The 25,007-nt window shown below is 57.4% G+C and overlaps 2 protein-coding genes across 11 annotated transcripts in view; one reads left to right on the forward strand and one right to left on the reverse strand.

The window, feature by feature from the left end:
• MPRIP (myosin phosphatase Rho interacting protein) overlaps positions 1–8,197 on the reverse strand; it is a 73,217-nt gene extending 65,020 nt beyond the window's left edge. For 5 of the 9 annotated variants that reach the window (XM_088174269.1, XM_088174266.1, XM_088174267.1 and 2 more), the window contains exon 1: positions 8,048–8,196. In XM_088174269.1, coding sequence (XP_088030395.1) covers positions 8,048–8,167 — 120 coding nt within the window. In that variant the 5' untranslated portion in view covers positions 8,168–8,196. Of the gene's footprint in view, positions 1–8,047 lie in introns of all 9 variants that reach the window. The other 4 variants (XM_014870942.2, XM_014870950.2, XM_088174270.1 and 1 more) reach the window with 2 other exon arrangements.
• An 8,690-nt stretch (positions 8,198–16,887) lies between these two features.
• On the forward strand, positions 16,888–22,763 carry TNFRSF13B (TNF receptor superfamily member 13B). 2 transcript variants are annotated; one of them, XM_088174261.1, is made up of 5 exons: positions 16,888–16,981; positions 19,037–19,177; positions 20,026–20,142; positions 20,666–20,875; positions 21,666–22,763. In XM_088174261.1, exons 2-5 carry the CDS (start codon positions 19,039–19,041, stop codon positions 21,938–21,940), a joined length of 741 nt encoding a protein of 246 aa, XP_088030387.1. In that variant the 5' UTR covers positions 16,888–16,981; positions 19,037–19,038; the 3' UTR covers positions 21,941–22,763. The 2 variants fall into 2 exon arrangements, with proteins under 2 accessions (XP_088030387.1, XP_088030386.1); XM_088174260.1 differs by lacking the exon at positions 16,888–16,981 and having other exon boundaries at positions 18,633–19,177.
• Positions 22,764–25,007: the final 2,244 nt, after the last annotated feature.

Below are 25,007 nucleotides of genomic sequence, written 5' to 3' on the forward strand. Positions count from 1 at the left end.
AGTGGGCTACACTTATTTTAGCAGAAGCATCCAATTCTAGATATTGAAACCGAAGTAGATGAAAGGTACGAATTAGAGCCAGGCAGCGTGGGCAGCCTGGTTCCACCCATCAACAAATGAACACACAGCAGCGCTTTTTAAAGCCAAACCAAAACAAGCTCCTGCTAAAACCAAGCAAATGCCCAGAGAGGTACCAGCCTAAATGAAAGGGATATGAATTAGAACACGAAGTGTCTGAAATAGGCTCATCACACCTGCATTGGAATGGCCCTGCTGAAGCAAGGTTTAAAATAAACTCGATGTGGGAGGCAGGTCTGGGGGGGTGTTGGAGCACCAGGATGGAGCTGGAATCACATGTCCTTTCCACTGGCTTGGGTTCCTCTGGAGAGCTCCTCAAGAGGAGGGAAATGCAACAACCAGCACTGAGCAAGACCTCAGAGCAAAAATTTCCCTCTTCCAAGGAGATTTGTCCAGCCTCACATTCAGTAATGGTGTTAGAACATCCCTAGGGTTCTCAGGATGCCTCTGACCACACAGGGCCCTGTTTCCCTCCTGGCAGCTCTGGTGATATCCAAAGGGCAGCTCCACGTATCTTCTCCACAGGTAGCAGCCACACAGAGTGCTCAGGCACTGGGTGGGTGGCTTTGCTTTTATCCAGAAGGTATCTGGCTGGAGGGTGAGCCACAAAATGCCATGGGAAAGCAGAGTGCAGAGTGGCTGCTGAGGGAGCTCACCCCCCCATGGTATGATGCTCACCCCACCATGGCGTGAGAGGCGCAGCCAGTTTGCAGCCCCACAGTGCCCAGTTCCATCCGATCCCTCCTGTGGGACTGCTGGGACTGAGGGTGACTCAGGCAGAAACATCCCCACGTCACCACTCCGTTTCCTGTCACACCTCTGGGAGTGTCCAGGTATCGCATCCCACCTTTGATCCGATGCTGGAGCTGGGCTGTGGGGCACCAGCAGCACCTCAGCTGCCTCTCAGGTAGCTGTTCCAGCCACTGCTTCCATCCCCTCAGCCCACAGGCCTATGGTGCATCCAGGGGGAGGACGCTGCCTCCAGCCCAGCGCTGCCGGCAGCACAGCGGGTGGGAGGAAGCGGAGAAGGAAGCGGCCCCAGCTGGGTTTACACAAAGCTGTCAGGCTGCTGTGCTGATGCTGCCCAGGCATGGACAAACCACCCCAACCAGCTCCACCAGCACTGGGAACACAATTCCCAGCAGATGGAGAATGGGGCTTGAAGGACGTGCGGAGCCACTCAGCACCTCCCAAAGCCCAGGGTGATACAGGAACCCCTGCACACCCCCAGGGCCACAGAGGGCAGGTTGGGTTACAGGAGTGTGGCAGCCCATGGAGCGCCAGGTCACAGGGCTGAGGTGGGCTGTGACACCAACCAGCTGCCTGTTGGACAGGCTTTCACACCTCCTGTGTTTTTGGTGGTACATTCAGCTTTTCCCTCCCACACAAACCTGCCAGGCGTGCAGGACCCAGCAGAGCCACAGAATGCCGGCCCCACAGTGCTGCAGTTCATTGCACAAGATGGAACAGGAGAGCTGTACCAACATCCACATCCCGTCTTAGGGTCCAGACTCAACCCACATCCCCACTGGGGTGCTGGACACCCGGGTGGGCTGGGATGCCCCCACAGCCAGTGCCCACCCAGCCCCGCATGTTCTGAGGGAAGTCCGAATCCATTGCCGGGAGAGACTCCTGGCTCCGAGCGCGTGGCGGGAGGGATAATCTGTTTAGGCTGCCGGCAGACGTAATCAGCCTGTCTCGGGTGGAGGCAGGGCTTGTTTTGTTCAGGCTTGGCAACTGAGCGGGAAGGGGAAGAAAAATGGATTGTTGCATCGGAGCCTTAGGCTCTGCCTCCAGCACTGGGAGCAGGGAGGCCTGTGCACCAGGGAAGTGATGCCAGGGCTTCCAGCAGCCCCCCAAAGGAATGATGTACCCAATCTGACCTAGGCTGTGGGTGATTCCATGGTGGAACTTGTTCCATCACCTTTATGGGTGAGCTCCAATATTCGCCAAAGGAGCCTCTCTGACAGTGGCGCCTGCTGCTCCCCACGCCCAAGGGAGCACAGTGGGGTCACAGCTGTCATCCAGACCCAGACAGTGGGGATAGTAAGGTCATCGTTGCCTGTGCACTGTCTTCTGATCTGCTCAGAGCTCCCCAGAGGCAGGGATCCGTTTCTGGCACAGTTCAAGGAGAAAGTCACCACAAATACTGTGGTTACAACCTCAAAATAGGAAATCTGGGCCGTTTCAGCCCCGCTCTGGGTTTTGCACACCTTGGAGCCAAGAGAACATCGCTGATGGATGAGTCGGAGCAGCCATCACTCAGCAGGAATGGGGAAGGTGGCACGGTGTTTAGGGAGCGAATGAGATGCAATACCCAAGCAGGCACTCCTGCCCACAGCAAGGCTTCTAGGAACTGAGAGACAGGCATCACTCGACATTCTGTGTGCTCCCAGTGGGATGGCAGATGGAGACCCACCGGAGACCTGTGACCACGGCTGTCCAGAGGCTCTGCAAACACTGCTGTGCAAACCCACGCTCCAGCAGCAATCCCAAGGGCTGGGATGAAGCCCAGCCTCAGTAGTTAAGCTGCTTACATCCCTGTTTCCCTGCCTGTACAACATTTCCCCTCTGCTGTCTGTCACCTGGTGACGCCAAACCCCAGTGCGGAGGCTGCAGCACTGCCTCTGAGCATCCACAACCATTCCTAAAGCAAAAACACTCTCCCATCCCCCAGCTTCTCATTCAAGTGGCTGTTCAGTGCCCTTGGGTTCAGCCCAAATAGTGCTTTTTCCAGGATGAGATCTAGGCAGCTCCTGGAGGCCATCCTGGATGATGGGGAGAGTGCCCTCTCCATCCATATCCAGCTCTGCCAAAACACATTTGCACAAGGCAGGTGTGAGTTGGTCACCGCCAGAGCTGCAAATCCCAGGATTTCACCACCAACACATCTTCACATGCAGCACAAGGGCAAACCAGACTGGACCTGGGGCACAAGGAGCACCAAGTGCCACTGCCGTGGGCCAGCTGTGCGTGGCACAGCTCTCCTGGCTCACCGCTAAGCACCGACCCAGGTGTCAGCAAATCCCAAAGGACAAAGCTGCCCAAACACTGGGCAGTGAGAGTGACCGACCGACCAGAGGAACAGGAAGGGGAAAGGTTGAATTCACCCTTCGTGCAAACAGCCAGCCTCCTTCTGCAAACACCCCTGGTTCCCAGGGCTGTGCTCGGTCCGAGCGCTGCCATTGCCTGGGGCAGTCGGAGCAAGAGCTGGCCGAGGCCGGCTGCGGCATGCACAGAGAATTTGTGAAGCAGCAGCAAAATGAAGCGGGACAGAATGGACTTTGCAATGCCAGCTCCTTCTGGAGCAGCCCTGAAGCCGGTGTGCCTGGCAGCGAGCAGGCATATCTAACCACTTCCCACCGCTGGCCTTCCTCAGCGCCTGGGAGAAGCCGCAACATCTCTCCACAGTGCTGGAGAGGGCATTTATCACTTTGTCAGGTGCCAGAGCAGATAAGGTGCGGCGCCATGCAAAAACCCAGCAGCGAGTGAGTGTGCAAAGGGGATGGTTCTCCAGCACCCAAAGGCGCCACCACGTCCCTTCCCTTGGGCCAGGAGGAGGTTCAAGTGCACCCCAAATCAACACCAGAATCCAACAGAGCTTCCAAATGCTTGCTGCCCTCCCTGCTTGCACGTCACTGTCCAAGGATGGGATGCTGTCCATAGGGCAGAGCCACTGTGACCCTGCCCCCCGAGTCCCCTTGGCTGTGCTCTCTAAGTCCCTGCCCTCCACAGCCACCAACAGAGGCAAATTTGACATTTGCAGAGAAATCTCTCCCTGTTCAGTCCTAATAATCAGTGAAGTAGAGGCGGATTTTTGCAGCATGATACAAGCAGCAGGGAGCGGGGAATGCAAGCGCGGGGGCTGCTTTCCAGGAAAATGGGGGCTTTTCCTCCCAAAAAGGAGCAGGGCTGGAGGGAAAAGTATGGCCGGGACATGATCCCTCACCCTGTTACCCTTTGGACAATGCAAGGAACCAGGACGAGACCCCTGCAGCACAGGGCATCCCAGCCCCATGGATGCAATGTCCCAGAGCAAAGCCAAGCCTGTAACCCAACGCTGACACACTCCAGCCTCAAGGCTGCTGGCCACCAGCCACTCAGCATCCAGAACAGTAGGAAAGTGATAATGTCCAATGGAGAAGAGATGGGAAATAACCACCCCCAGTCACTGGGCACGGGTGTCACGAGAAGAGGCAGTGGGAAAAGTATGTGAGCTCTATTTTCTAACTGGGTGGTCCTCTGGGCATCTATGCCATGATCTCTAATAAAAAGAAAAAAGGGGGGAAAAAAAGACACTGGCAGCTGGAAAGACGTCCTCAAATTCCTCTATCTGTGCCAGTCCCCAAGCCCCGAGAGAGCAAACGCATGGAGAAAATTAAAAGCAACTGCTTTACACTCTGCTCTTCTTCCAATTCAGGCCAGGCAAAATTTTTAGGTTAATTCCCAGCCTGTCCCATGTTGCTGGGGACTTCATCTCACAGAGCAAGGACATGTGTGTGCAGTCATGGACTGGCCCGGAGCAGCCACCATGGAGAGCAGGGACCCCATGGGGATATTCTCACAAGAGCCTTGGGTGGCTGCTTGGGAAAAGGGTCCCACTGGACAGGCTGGCTTTTGCTTGAAGACAGGAGAAGCACCCTGGGAACCACCAATCCTTCCAGGGCAGGTTCTGGAAAGCAGAGCTCCACATGAGGTTTGCAGGTGTTTACAGGGGGACTGTGCAGTGCCAGCATGGGCATGTCTTACCAGGAAAGTGGGAATTCCCACAAAAAGGGAATTTCTCCCTGGATAGGAAAGGAGCAGCATAAGACAAGCTGGCAACAGGTGGGTGGCACAGCAAGGACAGAGCGACCAACAGCACCGTGTCTGCCAGCAGTTAGATCCTGCTACCACACAGGATCAAGGGATCTGACAGCCCACGACCCACAGCAACAGATTTTCCCAAAGGGAGAACAGCCGCGCTGAGTGACCCAGTTTTTCCCATGCTGTGTGGGCACCCCAGAAGGTCAAATACAGACTGGAGGGGGGTAAAAGGCACATCACCTCCCACCTGCAGCCCTGGGAGGGGACAGTCACGTCTCCAACAGGTGGTGGGACCGCATGTAGCTGCCCCAAATCACACCGAGCCCCATCCAGCAGCACAGCCACGCACAAAAACAACTCGTGAACGCAGCGCTCCCGGGATTAGGGACTTAGCGTCCGCACAGCCCTTTGAAGTTGGAAGCGCTAAGTCTGATTATTATTAGAGAGCTCCAGCTCATTAATCCTGATGTTTGGGGCTGGATTTCCCCCCTCCCAGCCCCATTCCTAAGCTGGTTCCCGAGTACGACGGAAATCCACTACTACCGCTAAATATTTGTGACTCTGCAAACACACTCTGGGTCTCTGCCCTGAGCGGCTCCAGCGCCCCTGCAGCACCCCGGGAAGCAGCGGGGGCAGCTCCTGACACCCACACAGGTATTTTTATCTAATAAAAATCCAAAAGAGACACGAGTGCGTAAGTGTGAAGTACCTTCACCTTTCCTCCAAGCCAAGTACAAAGGTCAGATGACTCCAAAAGACTTTTCCAGCCTGACTCTAGGTAATCACCAACGCCGTCCCTGTCCACGGGGTGAGCAGGACACGCTGGGCACTGAGCCCCCACGCTGCAGAGCGGGACCCCCCCAACCCAGCCCAAGCTTAAAATGTTTGAGTTTAAAAGGCAGAAACATTCAGAGCTGTTAAATGAACCGTTATTCCTGGGTGTGCTCCGGAGTGAGCACACCCCCACATCCAGCCAGGCTGCGAAACGGGGCACAGACTGGGAAGAGAGGCGGGGAAGCGCCGGGGTGGCCACGGCCGGGGGCTCCTGGGCACGGGGAGCTGCGGGCAGGGCGGGAGGTGCGTGCGTGCATCTCACGCTACCACAGCCACCATCTTATCTGGGAAAGCGGGATTACTTCACCCCAGCTGCAAGGGAGAAACCGAGCAGGATTGCGCCGTTTTCCCAACCGGAGCCCCCCGCACCAGGGCCTGGATCCGGCCGCGGGGCTGACCCCGAACCCATGGGAACCGGACGCGGGTGCAGCCCCCCAGGGCCACCCACCACCCCGACGGGAACAAAGCCAGCGAGGGGCTGCCCGAAACGCGTCCCTGGGTCCCCAGAGAGGTGGGTGGCAGGGCGGGCAGGCACTATGGAGAGCATGCGATGCCCTGAGCCCCCCCAAAAAAAGTAAATAAGCTTTGCACCAGGAGGCAGCGCTATCCCCGGGCAGCGGGAAGGGGCCGGCCGGGAGCGGGGGGCTCTTCCCGAGCCCCCTCCGGGACGGCTCCTTTGTCTGGGCACGGCCGCGCCGCCCGCCCCTTTCCCGCACACACCACGGCATTTTTTTCCAGTTACATTTTTTCCATATTAGCCCTCAGATTTCACGATGCCCCCCCCCCCCCCTCCGCCGCCCCCCCCAGCGAGCGCAGCAATATGTCTGATCTCATTGCCATAATAGGATCGGGAGCGGGGATGGCAGCCCTGGCCCAGAAAGGTGTGGGAGGAGGGAGGGCGGCCCTGTTCCCTTCACCCCAACACCACGGACGGGGCCCCGCACCCCAAAAACGCCCCCCGTGCCCCAAACACCCCCTGTCATGGGAGCGCCGGCCTTGGGCCTGAGGGAGGCCTGGGAGGAAGAGGAGGAAGAGGAGGAAGAAGGCCAAGCCCTGGCAGACCCCCAGCGCTGAACCCTTTTTGGAAAGGGGCTGGAGTCCCCTTCCCATGTCCCCGGGAAAGCAAGGGGGTCATGTCCGGCACGTCCAGGAGGGGACGTTTTGTTTTCAACCGAGTTTTTCCCGGGACTTTCTGGATCGCCTGATGGAGCTCACAGGACACCCCCCACCTGCTGCCCTGCACCCCAGGAGGGGATGGGGTCACCCCAAGTGCTGGTGCGGGGCCCCAAATGGCCTCAGAGGGTGAGACCCCAGGGGAGGTGGCACTGGGGTGAGCCATGACCTCAGGGACCTGTGGGCACACTGTGGGACACCTGGGAATCTGTGGGGTCAACAGGCATCCCATGGGATCTCTGGATACCCTATGGGACACAGAGTACCCAAAGCAGTCACGGACATCCCACAGGCTTCGCAAACACCTGTGAGTCCCTGTGCTGTCCACGGGGTCAGCAGGCACCCCAAAGGGACCACACGCTACACAAGGGACCGGCAGGAATCACTGGATGCCCTATGGCACCAGAGAGCAACCACGGGCTCCTGGACACCACATGGGATCCACAAATACGTATGGGGCCCTGTGCTATCCGTGGGGTCAGCAGGCACCCCATGGGACTACACACCACCCATGGGGTCAGCAGGCATCCCATGGGATTCTTGGACACTTTATGGGAGCAGAGTGCACCAGTGGAGCTCCTGAACACCCCATAGAATCCATGGATACCTGTGGGTCCCTGGGATATCTGCAGGATCAGCGAACACGCCATGGAGTTCCTAGATACCCTACGGGACCAGGGAGCACCCCTGGAGCTCCGTAACACCCCATGGAATAGAGAGATACCTGTAGGTACCTGTGCTATCCATGGGACCCCACAGCATCCCTGACCTGATCCCACGGTATCTGTAGGAGCGGCAGGCACCCATAGGACCCTACAATATCTGTGTCCAGCAGGCACCCCATGGGACGCCTGGGGATCCCATGAGATCCTGTGCCAACCACGGGGATAGCACGCGTGGCACCCTGTCCTATCCATAGGACCCCAGGACGTCCATGGAACCCTATACTATCCACCGGATCTTGACCTATCCATCGGGACACCCATGGGACCCTAAACTACCCAGGGGGCTCCCAAGGTACCTGCGGGACCCCAGGCTACCCACGGGGACAGCGGACACCGCACGAAGACCCAGGGCACCCGAGAGGCGGGCAGGGGGGCGGAACACGGGGTTGGGTTTTGGGGGGAAAACAGCGGGTTTTGGGGTAAGATCCCACCTGGTTGAGATCCTCGTCGTTGAGCAGGTGGGACTCGCGGGGCTTGAAGCAGTTCTGGCACTTGCTCTTGTTGAAGATGTTGGCCTGGAACTTCCTGCAGGGATTGTCCTTGGCGGCCATGGCGCGGCCCGCGCCCGCTGCGCGCCCGCTCAGCGCCCCGCGGAGCGCCCGCCCGCCGCCGCGCCCATCGCCGCCGCCCCGCGCCCGCGGGGGGCGTCACGCGAACGCAAAAACCAACACAGAACCCCAGCGAATACAGCAGGGGAAAAAAAAAAATTCAACAGAGGGAGCGAATCGCAGGGCGGCCGCTTTTGCTGCGGCTCAGCGGGCGCGCATGGCCGGGCGGCGGCGGAGCGCGGAGGGGCGGCGCTGCCCGCGCCGTGTGGAGCCGGGCGGGACGGTGAGAGGCGGTGCGGGGGTCGGTGCGGTGCGGGACCGGAGGCCGGCGCTGGGCGGGCCGAGCGTGCGGGCGCTGCGGGAGCCGCTCCCGACTGCGCCGCCCGCAAAGTTTCCAGCGCCGCGGAGCCAGGCGGAAAAGGGGGCGGGGCCGCGGCGCGGACGGACGTGCCCGCCCGCCAATGGGAACGCGCCTCCGCCCCTAATAAGTGGCCGCGCTGGCCAATAGAAAGCAAGGAAAGGGACGGGAACGGTGGGGTCGCCTTGGCCGCGGGGGAGGGGCGGTGCGCTGACAGCTGGGGCGGGATCGGCCCCCATCGGCCCGGCTCGGTTTCGTTCGGCCCGGCTCGGCTCCGTTCGGCCCGGCTCGGCTCCGTTCGGATCGGCCCGGCTTCGTTCAGCTCGGCTCAGCCCGGTTTGGCTCAGCCCAGCTTGGTTCGAATCGGATCGGCCCAGCTCGGTTTAGCTCAGCCTGGCACAGATTGGCTCAGCTCAGCCCACCGCAGCTTGGCGTATCTTGGCTCAGCTGGGCTCTGCTCAGTCCAGCCCAGCTTCCTTCAGCCCAAGTCAATTCAACCTGACTTGGCTCAGCCTGGCATGGATAAGCTCGGCTCGGCTTAGCCTGGCACAGCTTGGTTTGGCTCTGCTCGTCCCAGCTCAGCTCTCTTCAGCTTGTCTCAGCTCAGCTCAGCTCAACCGGGCTTTGCTCAGCACAGTTTATCTTGGACCAGCTCAGCTCAGCTCAGCCCCTTGTAGGAGTTGTCCGATGCCCCCCACTCTTGGCCCCCCAGTGACCTCCCCAAACAGCCCACACACAGCCCACCCCCAGCAGTGGGACACACGGTGACACAGGGTGACAATCCTGTCCCCAGCCCTGACACACAGGGGTCACCAACCCTAGGACACTCAGATTAGGTGGGGACAATGTCCCTCACCCTCCTGTGGCACCTCGGTGACCTGTGGCACTGAGGACAAACCAGGGATGAAGCAGGGACAGGGGTGCACGTCCCTGCTGTGCCACCGCCCTGGGGCCAGCTGGGAGCTCCTGTTTGTCCAGTGAATTTCTATCCGGTGGAAACCGGCAGGTAAATATTCCTGACCGGCTGATAAGGACCCGGTGTGGGGCCACAGGTTTGGCCTCCCAGCTCTGCCCCTGGGTTCTGCACAGAAGCACCAGGGAAGGGAGCTCAGTGCCTGTGGAGCATCACTGGGTCAGGAGAGAGATGGGAATGCTGACCCTGGAGCAGGGGAACAGGGCAAAGGTGCCAAGTGGCACCTCCAAAGTGCACCCAATGCACATCCTACCACAGTCAGACATCCCTATGGCACATCTCCTGCTCATCCCAGTGTTCCCTGCCGGCGTGGGATGGGGCCCTGCCGTGAGGAACAGACACATGGATCTTCCTGGATTTTTGGGACCAGGAAAAACTTGTCGGAGAAGAGGTGATGGCGTGGTCCCCTCACGCCTGGCGCTGTCCTGCTGTTTGATGTGGGACCCGGCCTCAGCGGCCTCGCCACGCCGGCTCCGCACTGTCATCCCAACTAAATAAAGCCCAGCACAATTGCCTGCTTGTTTATTAATTTTTCCTTCATCAAAGGCAGCTTTAATCATCTCCCTCCCTCCTGCCAGGGCCACTCGCAGCACACACTGTGTGCCATGGATTGGGATGGGACAGCAGAGCACCAGTGACCCCAGTGCATCCTCACCTGGCCCGGAGCTCACATGATGATCCCAGGCCACCAGACCCCTACACGTCACCATTTGGGGTGGATTTTCCCACCTTTTCCTTGATCCTAATGTTATAAATGCAGTAAGAGAGGTTTTTCCCTACCCCAGGAAGAGAGGGTTTTCCCCTGTGGAATGTACAGACCCTGCTGCCCTCGCTGTGGGTCCAGGGTTCACCTGGCACATGACTGCGGAAATCCTGCTCCTTGGAGAAGAGTGGATGATTTTCTCAACCTGCTCTTGTCCTTTGATTCCCCTTTCCTCCCTCCCTGCAGCCATCCCCAGTGTTGGATTATTCCCTGCCACATTGCTTGCTGAGGACCTGGCATGCCCTGCATCCCACAGCTCCTACAGATGCCCAGCATTTTTTTTTTTTCCTCTCTGCAGCTCCACGGACACTTCCATGTGTTCTTCTCATAGTCCCCAGCCCTTCTCCACCTCCTCAGGTCACGGACCCCACAGACTGGAGGAACCCTGGAGGGAAGAGGGCTGCTCTCTCCCTATTTCCATGGGGCACTGTTCCCCAGAATAGGGCACAGTGTTGGCACAGAGCAGGGAGCACGGAGCAGGTCCTGCGTGTCCCATCCTCAGGCTGTGCCTGCCCCTGGGCTCGGGGCCGTGACCTGGCGCCGTGCACGGCTCTGCCGGAGCCGGCAGCGCCTCGCGGGAAGCGGCTGCTGCCGGGGCTGGCTCCAGCCTCTCCAAAAATCCAGCTCAACGGGATAGGCTTCTCCACAAACCTGTCGGGCTGCATTCAGCCGTGCGGAGCCGGCGTTCGCCCGTGTGCCACGTTCTGGAAACTCACTGCCTGTGACATCCCCTGCGAGCCCCAAATCCTGGCACAGCCGTGGCATCGAGGTCCCCAACATGTGCCGTGGGAGTGGGTGTCTCACCCCATCATCCACCCATTGCCATCGCTGTGGGAATGCCCGGTTGGGGCTGCCATGTCTCTTCAACCAAGAGCCGGCTTTTTTCTGGAGTTTTCTCAAATGAGGGCAATTTAAACAATGGGAAAATGGAAAGTTTTTGTCAGGGAGCTCTGGTGGCAGAGGAGGAAGGTGCCATGGTGAGTCAGCCTTCCAAGAAGAAGCCCCAGTGCCAGGTAAACAAGGTGCAAACCAGGAGGTGTTAGTCACCAGCACAGGCTGTGCTGGCCCCAGCCTGGGGAGGGCACTGGCAAAACCCTGCAGCTCCAGGAAAGGGAGCACCAAACCCCACAGGTGAGAGGAGAGCAGCACCTGCTCCTGCCATGGTGTGGAGACTCACCAGCCCCATCCATTGGCTCTGCTCACCAGGATGTCACCGTTTTGGGGACACGATCCATGTGGCTGTGCCGTGTTTTTCCTGCTCTGTGGCACATTTTTCCACAGGGCTGGGCGCTGCTGGGACAGGAGCAGGACAGCCGGGTGCTCCTCCCGGGTGGCCATCACTCCCCACGGGACCTTGGGCAAGTCATTTAATGCCTCTGTGCCGCCAGCTCGCCATCATTAGCGTGGAGCCAGACAGATGGATGCCCGGGGGAGAGGGCAGGAGCCATGGCTCGGAGCTGGCAAGCCCTGGGATTCCACACTGGATCCAGGCTTGGACTGAGCGGCGCCTGACAGGGCTCCCCTCCTCCTGCTCTGCTCCCAGTGGAGTCCCAGTGTAGGATACTGGACACAGCCCCTGGCTGTGCAGGAATCCAGAGCCCTCCACAGCCCTGCCAGGGGAACATCTGGCAAGGGAAACACTGACCAAAGGAGGCTTGGATACCCCTCATGCTGTCATGTGTCTTATAGGGGTGAGACCTACAGGGTGGAAATCCATATGGGGTGAAAAACACCTTCCTGGATGGAGAGGAAGGCCCTGGGCTGCTCTGTGCCCAGTTGTCACAGAATCAGAGTGGTTTAAGTTGCAAGAGATCTTAAAGACCATCTTGTTCCACTCCCTGCCATGGGCAGGGACACCTTCCACTAGACCAGGTGGCTCCAGGCCCCGTTCAATCCCATTTTTCCCACTAGGAAAAATAAAAGGACCCAAATCATCCACTGGAGGAAATCCACAGCATTCAGCTGCAGCTGATGCAGTCCAGAGGGGAGGATGTAACTCACATGGAAAAGCCCACGAGGATGGTCCAGAGCAAGCTGCACACACATGCAGAGGCTTGAGCATGTCCCAGAAGCCACAACAAATTCTGTCCCACCAAGCACAACTTTCCTCTTGTCCAGAGATGCCAAATGTCTGCGAGTTCATACCTTTCACCCAAAATGGATTAATTACACTCCCAGCTGGGTTATCAGTGGCTGCTGCTGCCATCGGACCTTGCTGTGCTTTAGCAGGAAAATCCGTATCTTTTGTTCCCACCCGTGTTTCTCCACCTTTTGTCTGCTGGGCTGGGCAGAGGGGATCCCTCTGTGAGGCTGCCTGCCCTGGCAACCCCCTCTCACCTCAGCAACCCTGCTAAAAACATCTTCCTGTGCAAAATCCAGTGCTCTCAGCCTCCTCCATCGCTCGCCCCCTTGGCCACCACCCCGGAGCTGCCAGCGCAGCCGTCGGATGTCTGCTCTGCTGACTCCATATAATACAAGTTTTACAAATGAAAATGTCACATGGCCCTAAATTAAATACTTTGGAGAAACCCATTATAATGCAGCAGCACAATTAGCTTTATCAGCCAGCCCAGAGTCATGCCAAAAACCAAAGCCGACTCACTCGACAGGAGCTGCCATCCATGAAACCAAGCTAACGACCTTAATTATATTTTTAGCTTCTAATTTTTGGCTGACAGTATCCTCAATTACCCAGCCCATAATTTGTGCAGGGACGGCGATCAGCCTCACCTGGCCTGTAATTCCTAGGATCAGCCCTTTTATCCCTTTTAAATATTAAATTGACTCCCACTGGCCACCCTCCAGTCCTCTGGAATTTCCCCAGGGTTTTAGTGTTAAATATTAACAGCAGAGAGCCTGGGCAGGCTGCAAACCCCTTCCCATGAGGGTTCTGCCAGGAAAACGCCTCTCCAGAGAGAAGTCAGCAGTGAGGACAAGGAGTTGTTCCCACCAGGTCAAAACTCCACGTAATCAGATCAGCTGTTCTGGCCAAAGATTGTTCTTTGACTCATCTCCCTTATCCGCCACCCACGCTTTACACCTCAGCACACAGCCCTGGCACTGAAGCCTCCTCTGCCTGCTCCTTCCCTACACATTTTTAGGGCTTTTTCCTCTTTTCTGTGCCACACCTCAGCCAGCCCAGGTCTTTTCCCATCTGGCCATCCTTGGTCTCCAGCTGGCAGCTGGGTTTGGGGAGCCAGCCCTGAGCACAGCCTGGGTTTTGGTAAAATGCTTCCCTTTTCCTGATCAGTGCTGGGTTTTGGCAAGGAAGCTGTTGCAGCATCACCCTGCTGATGCACAGGGGCACCTCTGGAGCCTGGCTCACCCAGGGCTCACCCACAGCCCTGGCACAACCTCTGTGAGGGTCAGACCCTCAGCACAAGGGGCTGCCACAGTGCCCAGACACCGGTGGGTGCTGAGCATCCTTGGGGTGACAGCCCACTGCAGCCCCAGGGGTGGTGACAGGACGAGGAGCAAGGGGAGGAATGGAGCAGTGTGGGGTGTGGGGGGCCCTGAACCCCCCAGGCTCTGGGGGCTGCTGCAAACAGAGGTGCCAGGGAGGGGCAGGAGCTGCATCCACACATGGCAGTGTCCAAGGCCAGGTTGGATGGGGCTTGGAGCAGCCTGGGATAGTGGAAGGTGCCCCTGCCCATGGAAAGGGGCAGGAACTGGATGAGCTTTAAGGTCCCTTCAACCCCAGCCATCCTATAAACTGTGATTCCCCTCGGCCTGGCAGGGCTGCAGGATTCTCGGGCTGCGGGCGCCGCCGGAGCCCCGGGAGCCAGCGGGAGCCGGGCTGGGCTGGCCAAGGGTGCCATCTCCTGGGGACAGATCCGCACAGCCGGGCTGCGGGACCGGGGGAAGGAGCCGCACCCCCAGACTGCCCGGGGAGAACAGCCCGGGCGGGGGGACACCCGGCCACCGGCACACCCGGTCACCGTGATGGACACCGTGATTGAGGGACACCCTGATGGTCACCGTGATGGACACTGTGATGGTCACCATGACTGAGGGACACCCTGATAGTCACCCTGATGGTCACCGTGGTGGTCACCATAGCACGGCCACGGCTCTGCAGAGCCCCGGGGCATCCCCAGGGTCATGCACCGAAGCCCAGGTGGCAAACCCAGCAGCAGCCCCGTGGGTTTGGGCTCGCAGTGACTCTGTGGTTTGCCACCAGGTGACGGTGGCAGGACGGGGGATGCCCAGGGACAGGCACATCCTGGCCCCGGCGCCTCCGCGGGGAATTGGGGTGACAGAAATGAGCCCTCGGAGCCGTCTGCATTCAGCCCGGCCCCGCAGTTGGCAGTTTCGATCCAAAAAGGCTCCTCCTCCCCTTCTTCCCCCACAACTCTTTTTTTTTTCGGGTCCTAAAGGGAGCACGTGTGTGAGCAAACGTCCTGGCCAAGGCTCACGAGTGCTAAAAGCAGATGGGCTGAGGGGAGGAAGCCATCCCAGCAAAGCTGCTCAAGGGGAAGGCAAAACACCCCCTAAAAGTTTTCAGAGCCAAATATCCACCCTCCCTGTTACCTGCAGCTCTCCCTGCAGCACTGCCGCTGGGGCAAGAGCCCAGCAGAAAAAATAGATTCTGTTGTCAGGACAAAACTGGGCTCTGTCACCCCAAAGAGAGTGTGGCACCTCCAGAGCCAGGTGCAGATGGGCACTGAAGGATGCAAAAGGATGTGGGGGGGATGCAGGGGGGATGCAGATGGATGCAAAGCCATGCAGAGGGATGCATGGCACTGGAAAGATGCATGGGGAACTGCTGGTTGATGCTCTGGGGAACCAGTGATCTCAGCAAAGGGAGGGTTTAATCCAGAAATCCAGGACAGGGGGCTGGTGGTGGCTGTCCAAACCACAGGAACAACCCCAGGCAGGGCAGGGTGACAGCCACTGCCTTGGCTGTGAGACAGAAGCTCATGGGGGACCATGTCCGGAGGTATTGGAGAGCCACAGAGCATCCTCAGAGGCTGTAGGAGGGGGTGATGATGTTTGGGGCACAGAGGGTGAGGCCACTGGGGCACACGGCCAAGGAAATGGGGCTCCAGTCCACACAGCCCCAGAATTCTACAGCTGAAAGCACACTGCCTGATCCCTGCTCAGCGAGCAGGGACAAACCACCCCCAAGTGCTTCTCACTTCCCTCTTGAAGGCTCACCAGGGTGGAAACTGCAAGTCTCTGGTGCTATTTACAGAGGTGAGTTTCCCCTGCAAAACCCGAGAGCCAGCGGGCTGGGACCATCTCTCCAGGGCCATCTCCCTGCTCTGCCACAGCCAACCAACTCAGGCAATGCCAAAATCAGGATTTCCCTCCTGTGGGAGACTCCAGCACAGCAATGATCTCATCCTTTTTACCAGATACACGACACGTGGCATGTGGCAGTGTCCCTGTGGCTCTGGTGTCTCCTCTCCTGATCCTTGTTCCAAGCCCTGTGGTCCATGGGATGGTGCCAGTGCTGCTTCCCACCCTCCTGCAGGATCTGGGGTGTGATGGGCCACATCCATCACAAGATTCTGGGCTCCTCTTCTTTGGGCTCTGCTCCCCATGAGCAGGATCAGCCTCCAATGCCCCTGCAGTGGACACAGTAGCAAAACGTCCTCTGGCCTCTCCATTCCAACTCCACATGGCAAGAACAAAATAGGAATTTTTGAACCAAACAGAAAAACCCTTGATGCTGTTCCACGGGTGTTTTTAGTAACAGGTATTGCTGCTTCCTTCCTCCTTCTGCTGCTTCTGCAGAAAGGTCCCTCTGGGCTGAGCTGAGTCACTGTTCTGCCACGCTCTCAGCACCTCGTGCCTCTGCCTGGCACCACTGCCAAAGCCATGCCCAGCATCTCTGCAGGAAACAGAGACAAACCTCTGGAGGCTGCCAGCAGTGCAGAGCTGGCTCTTGCCCTCTGTGAAAACAAGCCGAGTTATTAATGTGCTATTAATGTGTTATTAATGCTTTGTGCCCTGAGCCCAGCTGGGACTCGTTTGCCCATGCAGGACATAGCACACCCCTCCTGCCTCCCAGGCATGGATGCACCTGAGAAAAGCAGTGGTTAAGGCACCTTATTGGGCTCCAGAGACATTCTGTGAGCTGTGAGCAGGAGCCAGGACAGTGGCTTGTGCTGGCCATCCTGAGGACATGGAAAGGATGGATGCTCCGAGAGATGCCTGGTCCTGGCCATTGCCTTTTGTACAGAGTGAAACGAGAAGATGTTTTCTTTCCACTGGCACAGGCTGCCCAGAGCAGTGGTGGAATCACCGTCCCTGGAAGGATTTAGAAGGTGTTTAATGTGGCACTTGGGGACGTGGTTCACCAGTGAACATGGCAGTGCTGGGGGGATGGTTGGACTCTAAGATCTTAGAGGACTTTTCCAGCCTTTATGATTCTGGGATTCTGCTGCAGTCCCGTGATGCAAGAGCAGGAGCTGCAGAGCTCCCACTCCACCAAGGCCCTCTGAAATGTGACCACCTGGCCCAGGACACCTGTCCCTGTCCCTGGTGTCCCCCCACCCTGTCCCCAGCAGCCCAGGGACCCCACAAGCCAATGCAAGGTGCTGAGTGTGCAGCCGATTTGCATGGAGGGGACAAGGGGAAACCCCAGGAAATGCACAGCTCGGGCATTAATCAAATCTCTCTAATAATAAACCTCTGAGGCGTGCAGGGGCTCAGGGCTGCAGTTCGTGGGGCCATGGCAGGAGCCGAGGGGGAGTAGAGACTGCTGGAGAGTCAGACGTGAGTTACCCCATGGAGGGGCTGCAGGGGGAGGGATGGGGGTCAGGGCTTTGTCTGTGCCAGGGTTCGGGGCTGGTCGTGCTCCCAGGGCCAGCAGGGAGTGCAGGGTCTGCTCAGAGCTCCCACCCTGCTGCAGGTGGGCAGAGCTGTGGGGCTGGACAGGGAATCACAGAATGGTTTGAGCTTAATTCTCATCCAGCCCCCTGCCACGGGCAGGAACACCTTCCACTATCCCAGGTTGATCCAAACCCTCTCCAACCTGGCCTTGGACACTTCCAGGGATGAGGAATCCACAACTCCTCTGGGCACTCTATGCCAGGGCCTCACCACCCTCACAGGGAAGAATTTTTTTCCTGATAGCAAACCTAAAACGACTCTCCTTCAGCTTAAAGCCATTCCCCCTTGTCCTGTGGTTGCTTAAAGCCTGGCATGAGGGGTCCGTGGGGGAATTCAGAGGGTCCTGGTGGTTGAGAGGCAGAGGGAAAGACTCACCTGGCTCTGCTGGAAAATCCATGGCTGAGAAGTCCGTGCTGGGAGCACCACATGTACCTTGGGACTCTCCAAGAAGGGTAAACTTCTCCTCGGACGTGCAGAACAGGGGAGGGAGGTTCCCAGCCTGCAGCCCCTCAGCTTTAACACAGCCCAGATCTGCTTCCCATCAGTCATCCCATGGGAAACCCTACCTAGGTCAAGGATGGCTCAGCTCCCTGCCATCCCCAGGGCTTCCTGCCACCCCTGGGGGCTTCTCTGGGTGTAAATTTTGTCCCAAGAGCATCCGGGGAGTGCAATGGCCTGAGCCTCGCTCTGCCTGGGGGATGTCTGCAGTCAGCTCGACAGAAAGTCATTATTTAATTTATAGCAGTGTTAATTGAACAGGTGGGAGTGTCAGGCCGGCATCCCAGTGCCGAGAGGATTTTTCCCTGGGAATGAGAGGGTTTCACGTGTGCTGCCCCAGGTGGGACCCAGCCATCCTCAGCCCCTCTGCAGGGAAGGTGCCGGGTGGGCAGTGACAGGACAGATGTGCAAAATGCTCAATCTCTGCACACTCCTGAGTCCTGCAGAGAGAGGAGAAATCCTGGCAGAGTGCAGGGGATTGATGTATAAAAATCAAAGGTTTGGCTTTGCCACAGCAGCAGCTCAGCCTTCGGGCACGCAGAGGCTGAAGCTGCGACTTTGGCGAAGTTTTAAACCTTTGGACCCCGTCAGCACCAGCATCTCCCACCCCTGCAGGAAACAGCTGCGGCTCCAGGCACGGCTCTGGGCAGGGATGTGGCTCCCTGGAGCCCTCTCAGGCAGCAAAGGGCACATTTCCATTTCCACCAGGGCCACCCTGGTGCTGGGTCAGAGCTTCCTGTAGCTGCTCTGTGGCGCTGGCTGCAGACCCCGCATGTGACACAACACAGGAGCTTTTATCAGCCAGCCAGTTCTTCAAAATGTAAGTTTCTGAGCAGGTTTTTATGCTGCTGAGAGCTGCTGCTGTGCCTCTGACTTCACATCCAGTGCACAAGGGCACGGGGAGCACAGGGGCAGGAGAGGATGGGACAAGCAGCCCATGATAGGGACAAGAGCACGTTCACCTCCAGCTGGCACTGGTTAAACTGGTGCCTGAAGTCTCCTGGGGAGATTTCCCTCCATCTGCTGCTCTGAAATGTCTTACACATCAGCCTGGGTTTCACTAGAAACCGGAACACCCAAGAGAAAGGGCAGGAATGACACACAAGGTCGTGTTTCTGCTATTTTCAGAACTGTCTGTAAAGACAGGAATAGTCCCCAGTGTTTGTGCTCCCACTGGCGGGTGCAGGGACCCCCAGACCCTCAGGGCACAGCACGGGGCCACCTCTAAGCCAGGGTGGGCTCTCTGTGTGTCCCCTGGGACACACACAGAGTTTGAAAAGCAGATTTGGCCGTGTGCTCTTGCTCAAGCCTGGGAGCAGAGAGGGCTGAGGGACAGCCAGGATCTCCCTGCCAGGGGTCCCAGCCCTAGAAAGGGACAAGGTGGCTGCAGAGCAGCCCCATGGTGGCCACCCCATGCCTACCTGTGTCTCTGTCTTGCAGCCATGGATGGGACAGGTGTGGGGCAGGATGCCATGAAGAACTGCACTGATCAGGAGTACTGGGACAACCTCGTTTCCCAGTGCATCCCCTGCAGCCTCGCGTGCAGCCAGTCCCAGAGCAGGAGGTGTGATGCTGTGTGTGGTGAGTGCTGGGGTATCCCTGGATGGAGGAGTCAGGGATGGGGCAAAGCTGGGAGGGAGGATCAGACCCTGGGGTGAACCCCAGGGCAGGCTCTGAGCTAGCTCAGAGCTTCAAGCCAAAAACACAGAGGGATGTGACAGCTTCCCATGGATGGGCTGGGGCTGGCAACAGCTCAGGAGTGAGGCCAGGACCAAGTGCCTGCATCTCTGCACTGCTCCCTTCGGAGGTCACAAAGCTGCACCAACAGTTGTGTCCCCTGTTGGGGCCACCCCACCCTCCAAAGGCTGGGAGCCACCAGGTTCAGCAGATGTGGATCATGATAAACCCCCGACATGAGAGAGGCACTGAGTGTCCTGGAAACGGGTGGGGAGGAGGACAAGGGACAAATGAGTTCTGTACCCAACCCTGTGCCAACTCCCTTCCTTGAGTCATGGGTTGAGGTGGCTTCACCCTCTCCCAAGGTTCATTCAGTGGACATCTTCCTGCTGGGGACAGGAGATGCCATTCCTGTATCCTGAGCCAGTGCTGAGGCAGCTTTTGGGGTGTCCCAAAAAGCCATGCAAGTCCCAGGGCAGCAGCAGCAGCTCTGAGAAGCAGGCAGGAGCTCCCAGGTGAGCACAGCTGCCTTTCCCCAGCTCTCCAGCCAAACACGGCCCCAAATCCCGTGGATCTGTCACCCCGGAGCCCTGCAGAGGTTGTCAGCGCTTCGGGCAGGGAGCAGGTCCCACACTGTGCCTGCCAGAGCAGTGAGCTGGGCTCATCCTCTCGTGAATCCAGGCCTTGGGGTGGTGGGGGGATGTGCTGAGGACTCCGTGATCATCTCCCTCCCTTCCCCTCTCCTCCCCCAGAGTCCATGGACTGCAACAAGAACCCTGGATTTTACTACGACGAGCTCGTGAAGAGCTGCATCGAGTGCAGCTCGGTGTGCGGGCAGCACCCCAAGGAATGTGCCCTGTCCTGCGAGCGTGAGTTGGGGAAGGGGCACCAAAACATCCCCTTTGTGCCAGGGGACTGCACTTTTGGGGGGCTGCCATTTCACTGGGGCTGGGAAAAAGCCGCCAGGGCATCTCTTTCCCATTTTCTCCATCCTACAGTGGCTTTCCCCCATGGTGTGCTGCTGTTTTACAGGCGGGGCAGCTCCCGCAGCCAGGGTGGAATTGGCAGCTGTGGATCCCACCCGGCTGAGCTGGCCCAGCCCTCGGGGAGGGGGAGCAGGAGGGAACAGGGAGATCTCCAAAATCTCCAAGATCTCCGAGTCCTAAACTGGGGTTGAAACAATCCCCGAAGATGGGGCAGGGTGTCAATGGGGTGTGGGAAGGGATCTCCTCTACCTCGCCATGGAACAGAGGGGAGACAGAACTGCTGTGAGATTCCTTCCCAGTGGGAATTATATGCACATTATCAAAGCGGGCACAGTTGCTGTCGGCTCTTTCCCCATCCCAAAGTGACCCCAGAGGTGTCTGAGCTCGCCCATCTCTCCTCCCACAGCCACGCCCGCGGGGCCGGCGGCCGTGCTGGAGCAGAAGGGATGCGCGGAGCAGGACCCGTGGCTGGTGCTGTACCTGCTGCTGGGGCTCTGCCTCTGCAGCCTCCTCTGCTCCCTGCTCCTGGGCTGGACTCACCTGCGCAGGAAGGGAGAGGGGGTGTCCTGCCAGGCCAGCGCTGGGACCTGCCACTGCAGGGAGGACCCTGCCAAAGGTGGGTGCTGGGGGCGCTGGGAGAGCTTGGGGAGCTTTTGGGGACAGGCTGGGGCTGAAAGCAGAGCCAGTTCTAACAGGGGAGGGAGAAAAAGCAAAGACAAACGAGTGTGAGACTGGAAGAGGAGCAGGACTGAACTCCTGTGCCTGATTCTCCACCAAAATCCCTCAGTCACTCGTGCAAAGCCCCAGCGCCTCTCCAGTTTCCACCCAGAGGCTGAGGGGAGAAAAGCCAACTCTCTTCCAAAACAAACACCTGTCCCAGAAAAAAACAGTTTTAGTTCTGCAGCCAGAAAGGCTTCACAGATCTTTGTGTAAGGGAGGAAAAGAGAAAGGATCATGTGGAACAATTCAACATGGAAAAGGTGTTTTTATTCTTCCTCCTTTTCCTCTCTCCTGCCTTTCCAAAGAAAAACTCCCTACTTACCTATTTCTGCACACACATCACACATATCCACGTTTACATACATCCACCTCAAAGCCATGAATGCCAAAAATCACAGAGGAAGCCCCCATGGGCCAATGTGACACCCAGAGTCACTCAAGGACTGTCCCATTCCTGTCTGCCTTGCTGAAGGACACAAGGATCAAAGGGTCATTTTAAAGATAAGCCCCCAGGTTTGGAGAGATTTTCTGGGTGTTTTAGGTGATGCAGTGAATCCAAGCTGGGAGCTGGGTGTCCTCTCCAGTTCCAGGAGCAGCTTTTCAGAGGCTCTAGTGCAGCACTTCAGAGCATTCTCAGGTAAAAGCTGCTCCTAAACCCCCTCAGCTGACACAGAGTTTATTTGCAGATCGGCTGGTGGAGGCTGGCAGTGTTGGTGATGGATTCACCAGCATCAGAATCCCAGAGCCAGTGGAAACCTGTGGCTTCTGCTTCCCTGGACATGGCTCTGCTGTACAAGAGACCAAATCCTGCCCCAGCAGCTCCTGCCTCCCTGGGGAAAGGGCTGCTCCCTCCTTCTCTGGGATCTGCAGCACGGGAAGCGCTGGGACCATCCCCAGCCCTGACGACGGCCACTTCAAAATCATCTGCTCTCCTTCCCAAGAGAAGACACCCATGGTGTGACCACAGTGGATGTTCCAGCACGGGATCAGAATGGAGGGATGCTCCCTCTGCCCCCAAATCAAAGCTGCTTCACCCTCTGTTGCCAGTGACTGGAATAGTCTCTACCCAGCCCAGGCTGTGCCAGGACAGCCCTGGAGGTTGCACGGAGCTGTTTACTTCCACTCAGGAAACTCAATTCCCATTATTCTTGTGCACTCCCAGTGAAAGAAGTTGCTTCCCATGTAGCAGCATCTGACTTCATCCTCCACCTTGACCTCAGTGCCATTGGGGACATCTCATGGGGGCTTTTCATCCTGGTTCCAGCACCAGCATCCCTGCAAAGGATCCAGTGGTGTCCCACGGGTCCCCATGGAGAGCTCACCTCTCCCTGCTTGGAGACTCCTTCAGGTATCAGAACAATTTCCAGCACAGCTGTAAACGTTTCAAACATGGAATTGCATCCAAGGATTTACTGGTGACATTTATAAGGAGGCAGTGTGGGAAGCTCCAGTGTCAGATTCCAGCCATGGGTGATGGTGAGGCTTTGCCTCTTGAACAGGACACAATCCTGCACACGAGGAGCTGGGACAGGCACCAAAATCCACAATGGAATTGGGTTTCAATATGAAAATTTATCCAAGGCTGAGACCTTTCTACAAAACTGGATTTATGTATATCTGACCTGGGTTATTCTGAAGAGCTGTAGAAGTGAGGAATCCACTGGAGTTAAAGCTGCTTTGAGAGAATATTTTTATCTAACCTGTCTTTGAAAGCTACCATGGAAAAATAGGGGTTTCAATGTGTAACTTGAAGTCCTCATTTCCATTAAAGGAGACTGTAGGAATTTTTTGTTTGGTGAGGAATCACTCCTGGTAGGAGCCCATCCCCTCCACTGTCTCAAACTAGAGCTTTAAACTTGGAAGAATAAATGTAATTCAGTATATGCACAAATTGGTGCTGGGAAAGCAGACAGCTGGAGAAAACATGAGCAGAGTTATAACAGATTCTATCCATTCTATATTATACCTTCCTTTAAATGTAAATACTTCCTTATCATTAAAAAAGGCATCACCTGGGAGGTTGAGCCTCTCACTCTCAGCATCCACAGTCCATGGGCCTCCCAACCTCCAGAGCTTCTCTATGTCCCAGCAAACCTGGAGGCCCTCTTGGCCTCCCCTCTCACATCAGCACCTTCCCCTGCACCTCCACAGCAGCCTCAGCTCCCTCCTGTGGAATCTGCTCCAGTGCCCTCTGCTCTCCTGCTCTGTTCCTGTGGTTTCCTGCCCCTCAGCCTCAGCTCCCACAGCCTCCAGCACCATGGCCCCAAATCCTGTGGCATCAATAGCAACCCAATTCATCAAGAATTCAAAAAATCTTTCAGTCACAGAAGTCACCTTGGCCTCCACCCCTGCTCAGCCTCAGCTCTCCCTCATTCTGTGCCCTGGCATAGATTAAAATCTCCCCCTCAGCTTCCCCAGGCTCTCAGTTCCTGTTCCAGCCCAGCCTCTCTCCTGCCCTGCCACCATCTCTTACTCTGCCATTCATGTCCTGCCTCCTTCAGCCTCTCTTTGCATTCCTGCTCTGCTCCTCAGGTTCCTGTTCGTGCTCAGACCTCCAAACCCTCCTTGGCTTTTCCTGCTCCTTCTGCCCTCCTGCAGCCCCCTGTCCCCCACCCTCACTGGGGCTCAGCTCCCCCCAGCACCAACAGCCCCACATCTCTTCCTCCTCTGGGTTTCCCTTCCCAGACTCTGCAGGGAGAATCCCAAGATGGTTTGGGTTGGAAGAAACTTTAAAGATTATCCCATTCCACCCCTCTGCCATGGCAGGGACACCTTCCTCTATCCCAGAGTGCTCCAAGCCTCATCCAACCTGGCCTTGGACACTTCCAGGGATCCAGGGGCAGCCTCAGCTTCTCTGGGCACCCTGTGCCAGGACTTCACCATCCTCACAGAGAGGAATTTCTTCCCAATATCCCATCCAACCCTGCTCTCTGGCAGTTTGAAGCCTTGTCCTGTCCCTCCATGCCCTTGTCCCAAGTCCCTCTCCAGCTCTCTTGGAGCCCCTTTAGGCCCTGGAAGGGGCTCTGAGGTTTCCCTGGAGCCTTCTCTCCTGCAGCTGAACATTCCCAGCCTGGCTCCATGGCAGAGGGGCTCCAGCCCTGGAGCAGCTCTCTGGACTCACTGCACAGTTCCACATCCTGTGAATGTCAGAGCTGGAATCAGAGCTCCAGGTGAAGGGTTTTGCCTTGGGGCAGCACCAGCACATCCTCCCCTGGCACCAGGGCTGGGAATGCCCCCAGCTCTGTGCCCCCTCTGCTCAAGCACTTCCCAGCAAGGACAGGGAATTCAGGAGAAGGAAAACCCTCAGCAACAGCCAGTGCCTCACCAGGCTGCCCCTTTCCAGCAGGGAGCTCCTGGGGACACATGGATCCAGCCCAGCTCTGGTGCCCTACAGACCTGCAAGTGTCACCTCCAGAAACCCCTGGTCATGGTATTTATACCAAGAGATTCAGAACCTTATTTAAAAACAGGACAGAATTAGTGAACACGTGCCACCGGTGTTAAAATTAGGGCATCCCTGGAGGATCAAGAGGCATCAATTATTCAAATGAGAAGGATTTTAGGGCCATGCCTGTGCCAGTGAGAGCAGGAGCTCACCCTGTGTGGCACCAGCAGCTCCTGCCCCAGCTGGCTCAGGAGGCCACTCACCTCACACCCAGGCAAGGCCACGGTTGGGACAGGGCTGCTCCTCCTGTCACCATCAAAAATTGGGAAAACACTCATCAGAAGCCAAGTCCTTCCCAGACACAAGAGAAGAGCATCCCTCACCCTCCCCTCCTTGTGGGAATGTAACAACAATTATCAGCCGAGAGAAGGTAACACAAAGCAACTTGAACAAATTAGCAGGAAAATAACAAACACCCTTAGCTGGAGAACCAAGAGGATTCAATGGATTTGGCAGCACATTTTAGAGCCACTGGCCAGCAGATCCAAAGGATCATACCTGGAGACATCAGTTCCAATATTAGAGGGACACTATGTACAGGACACCAGCAATTCCAGATGGGATGAGTCAAATCACATGGAAT

The sequence above is a fragment of the Sturnus vulgaris genome, chromosome 16, assembly GCF_052056855.1.
Source record: "Sturnus vulgaris isolate bStuVul1 chromosome 16, bStuVul1.hap1, whole genome shotgun sequence".
Classification (NCBI taxonomy): domain Eukaryota; kingdom Metazoa; phylum Chordata; class Aves; order Passeriformes; family Sturnidae; genus Sturnus; species Sturnus vulgaris.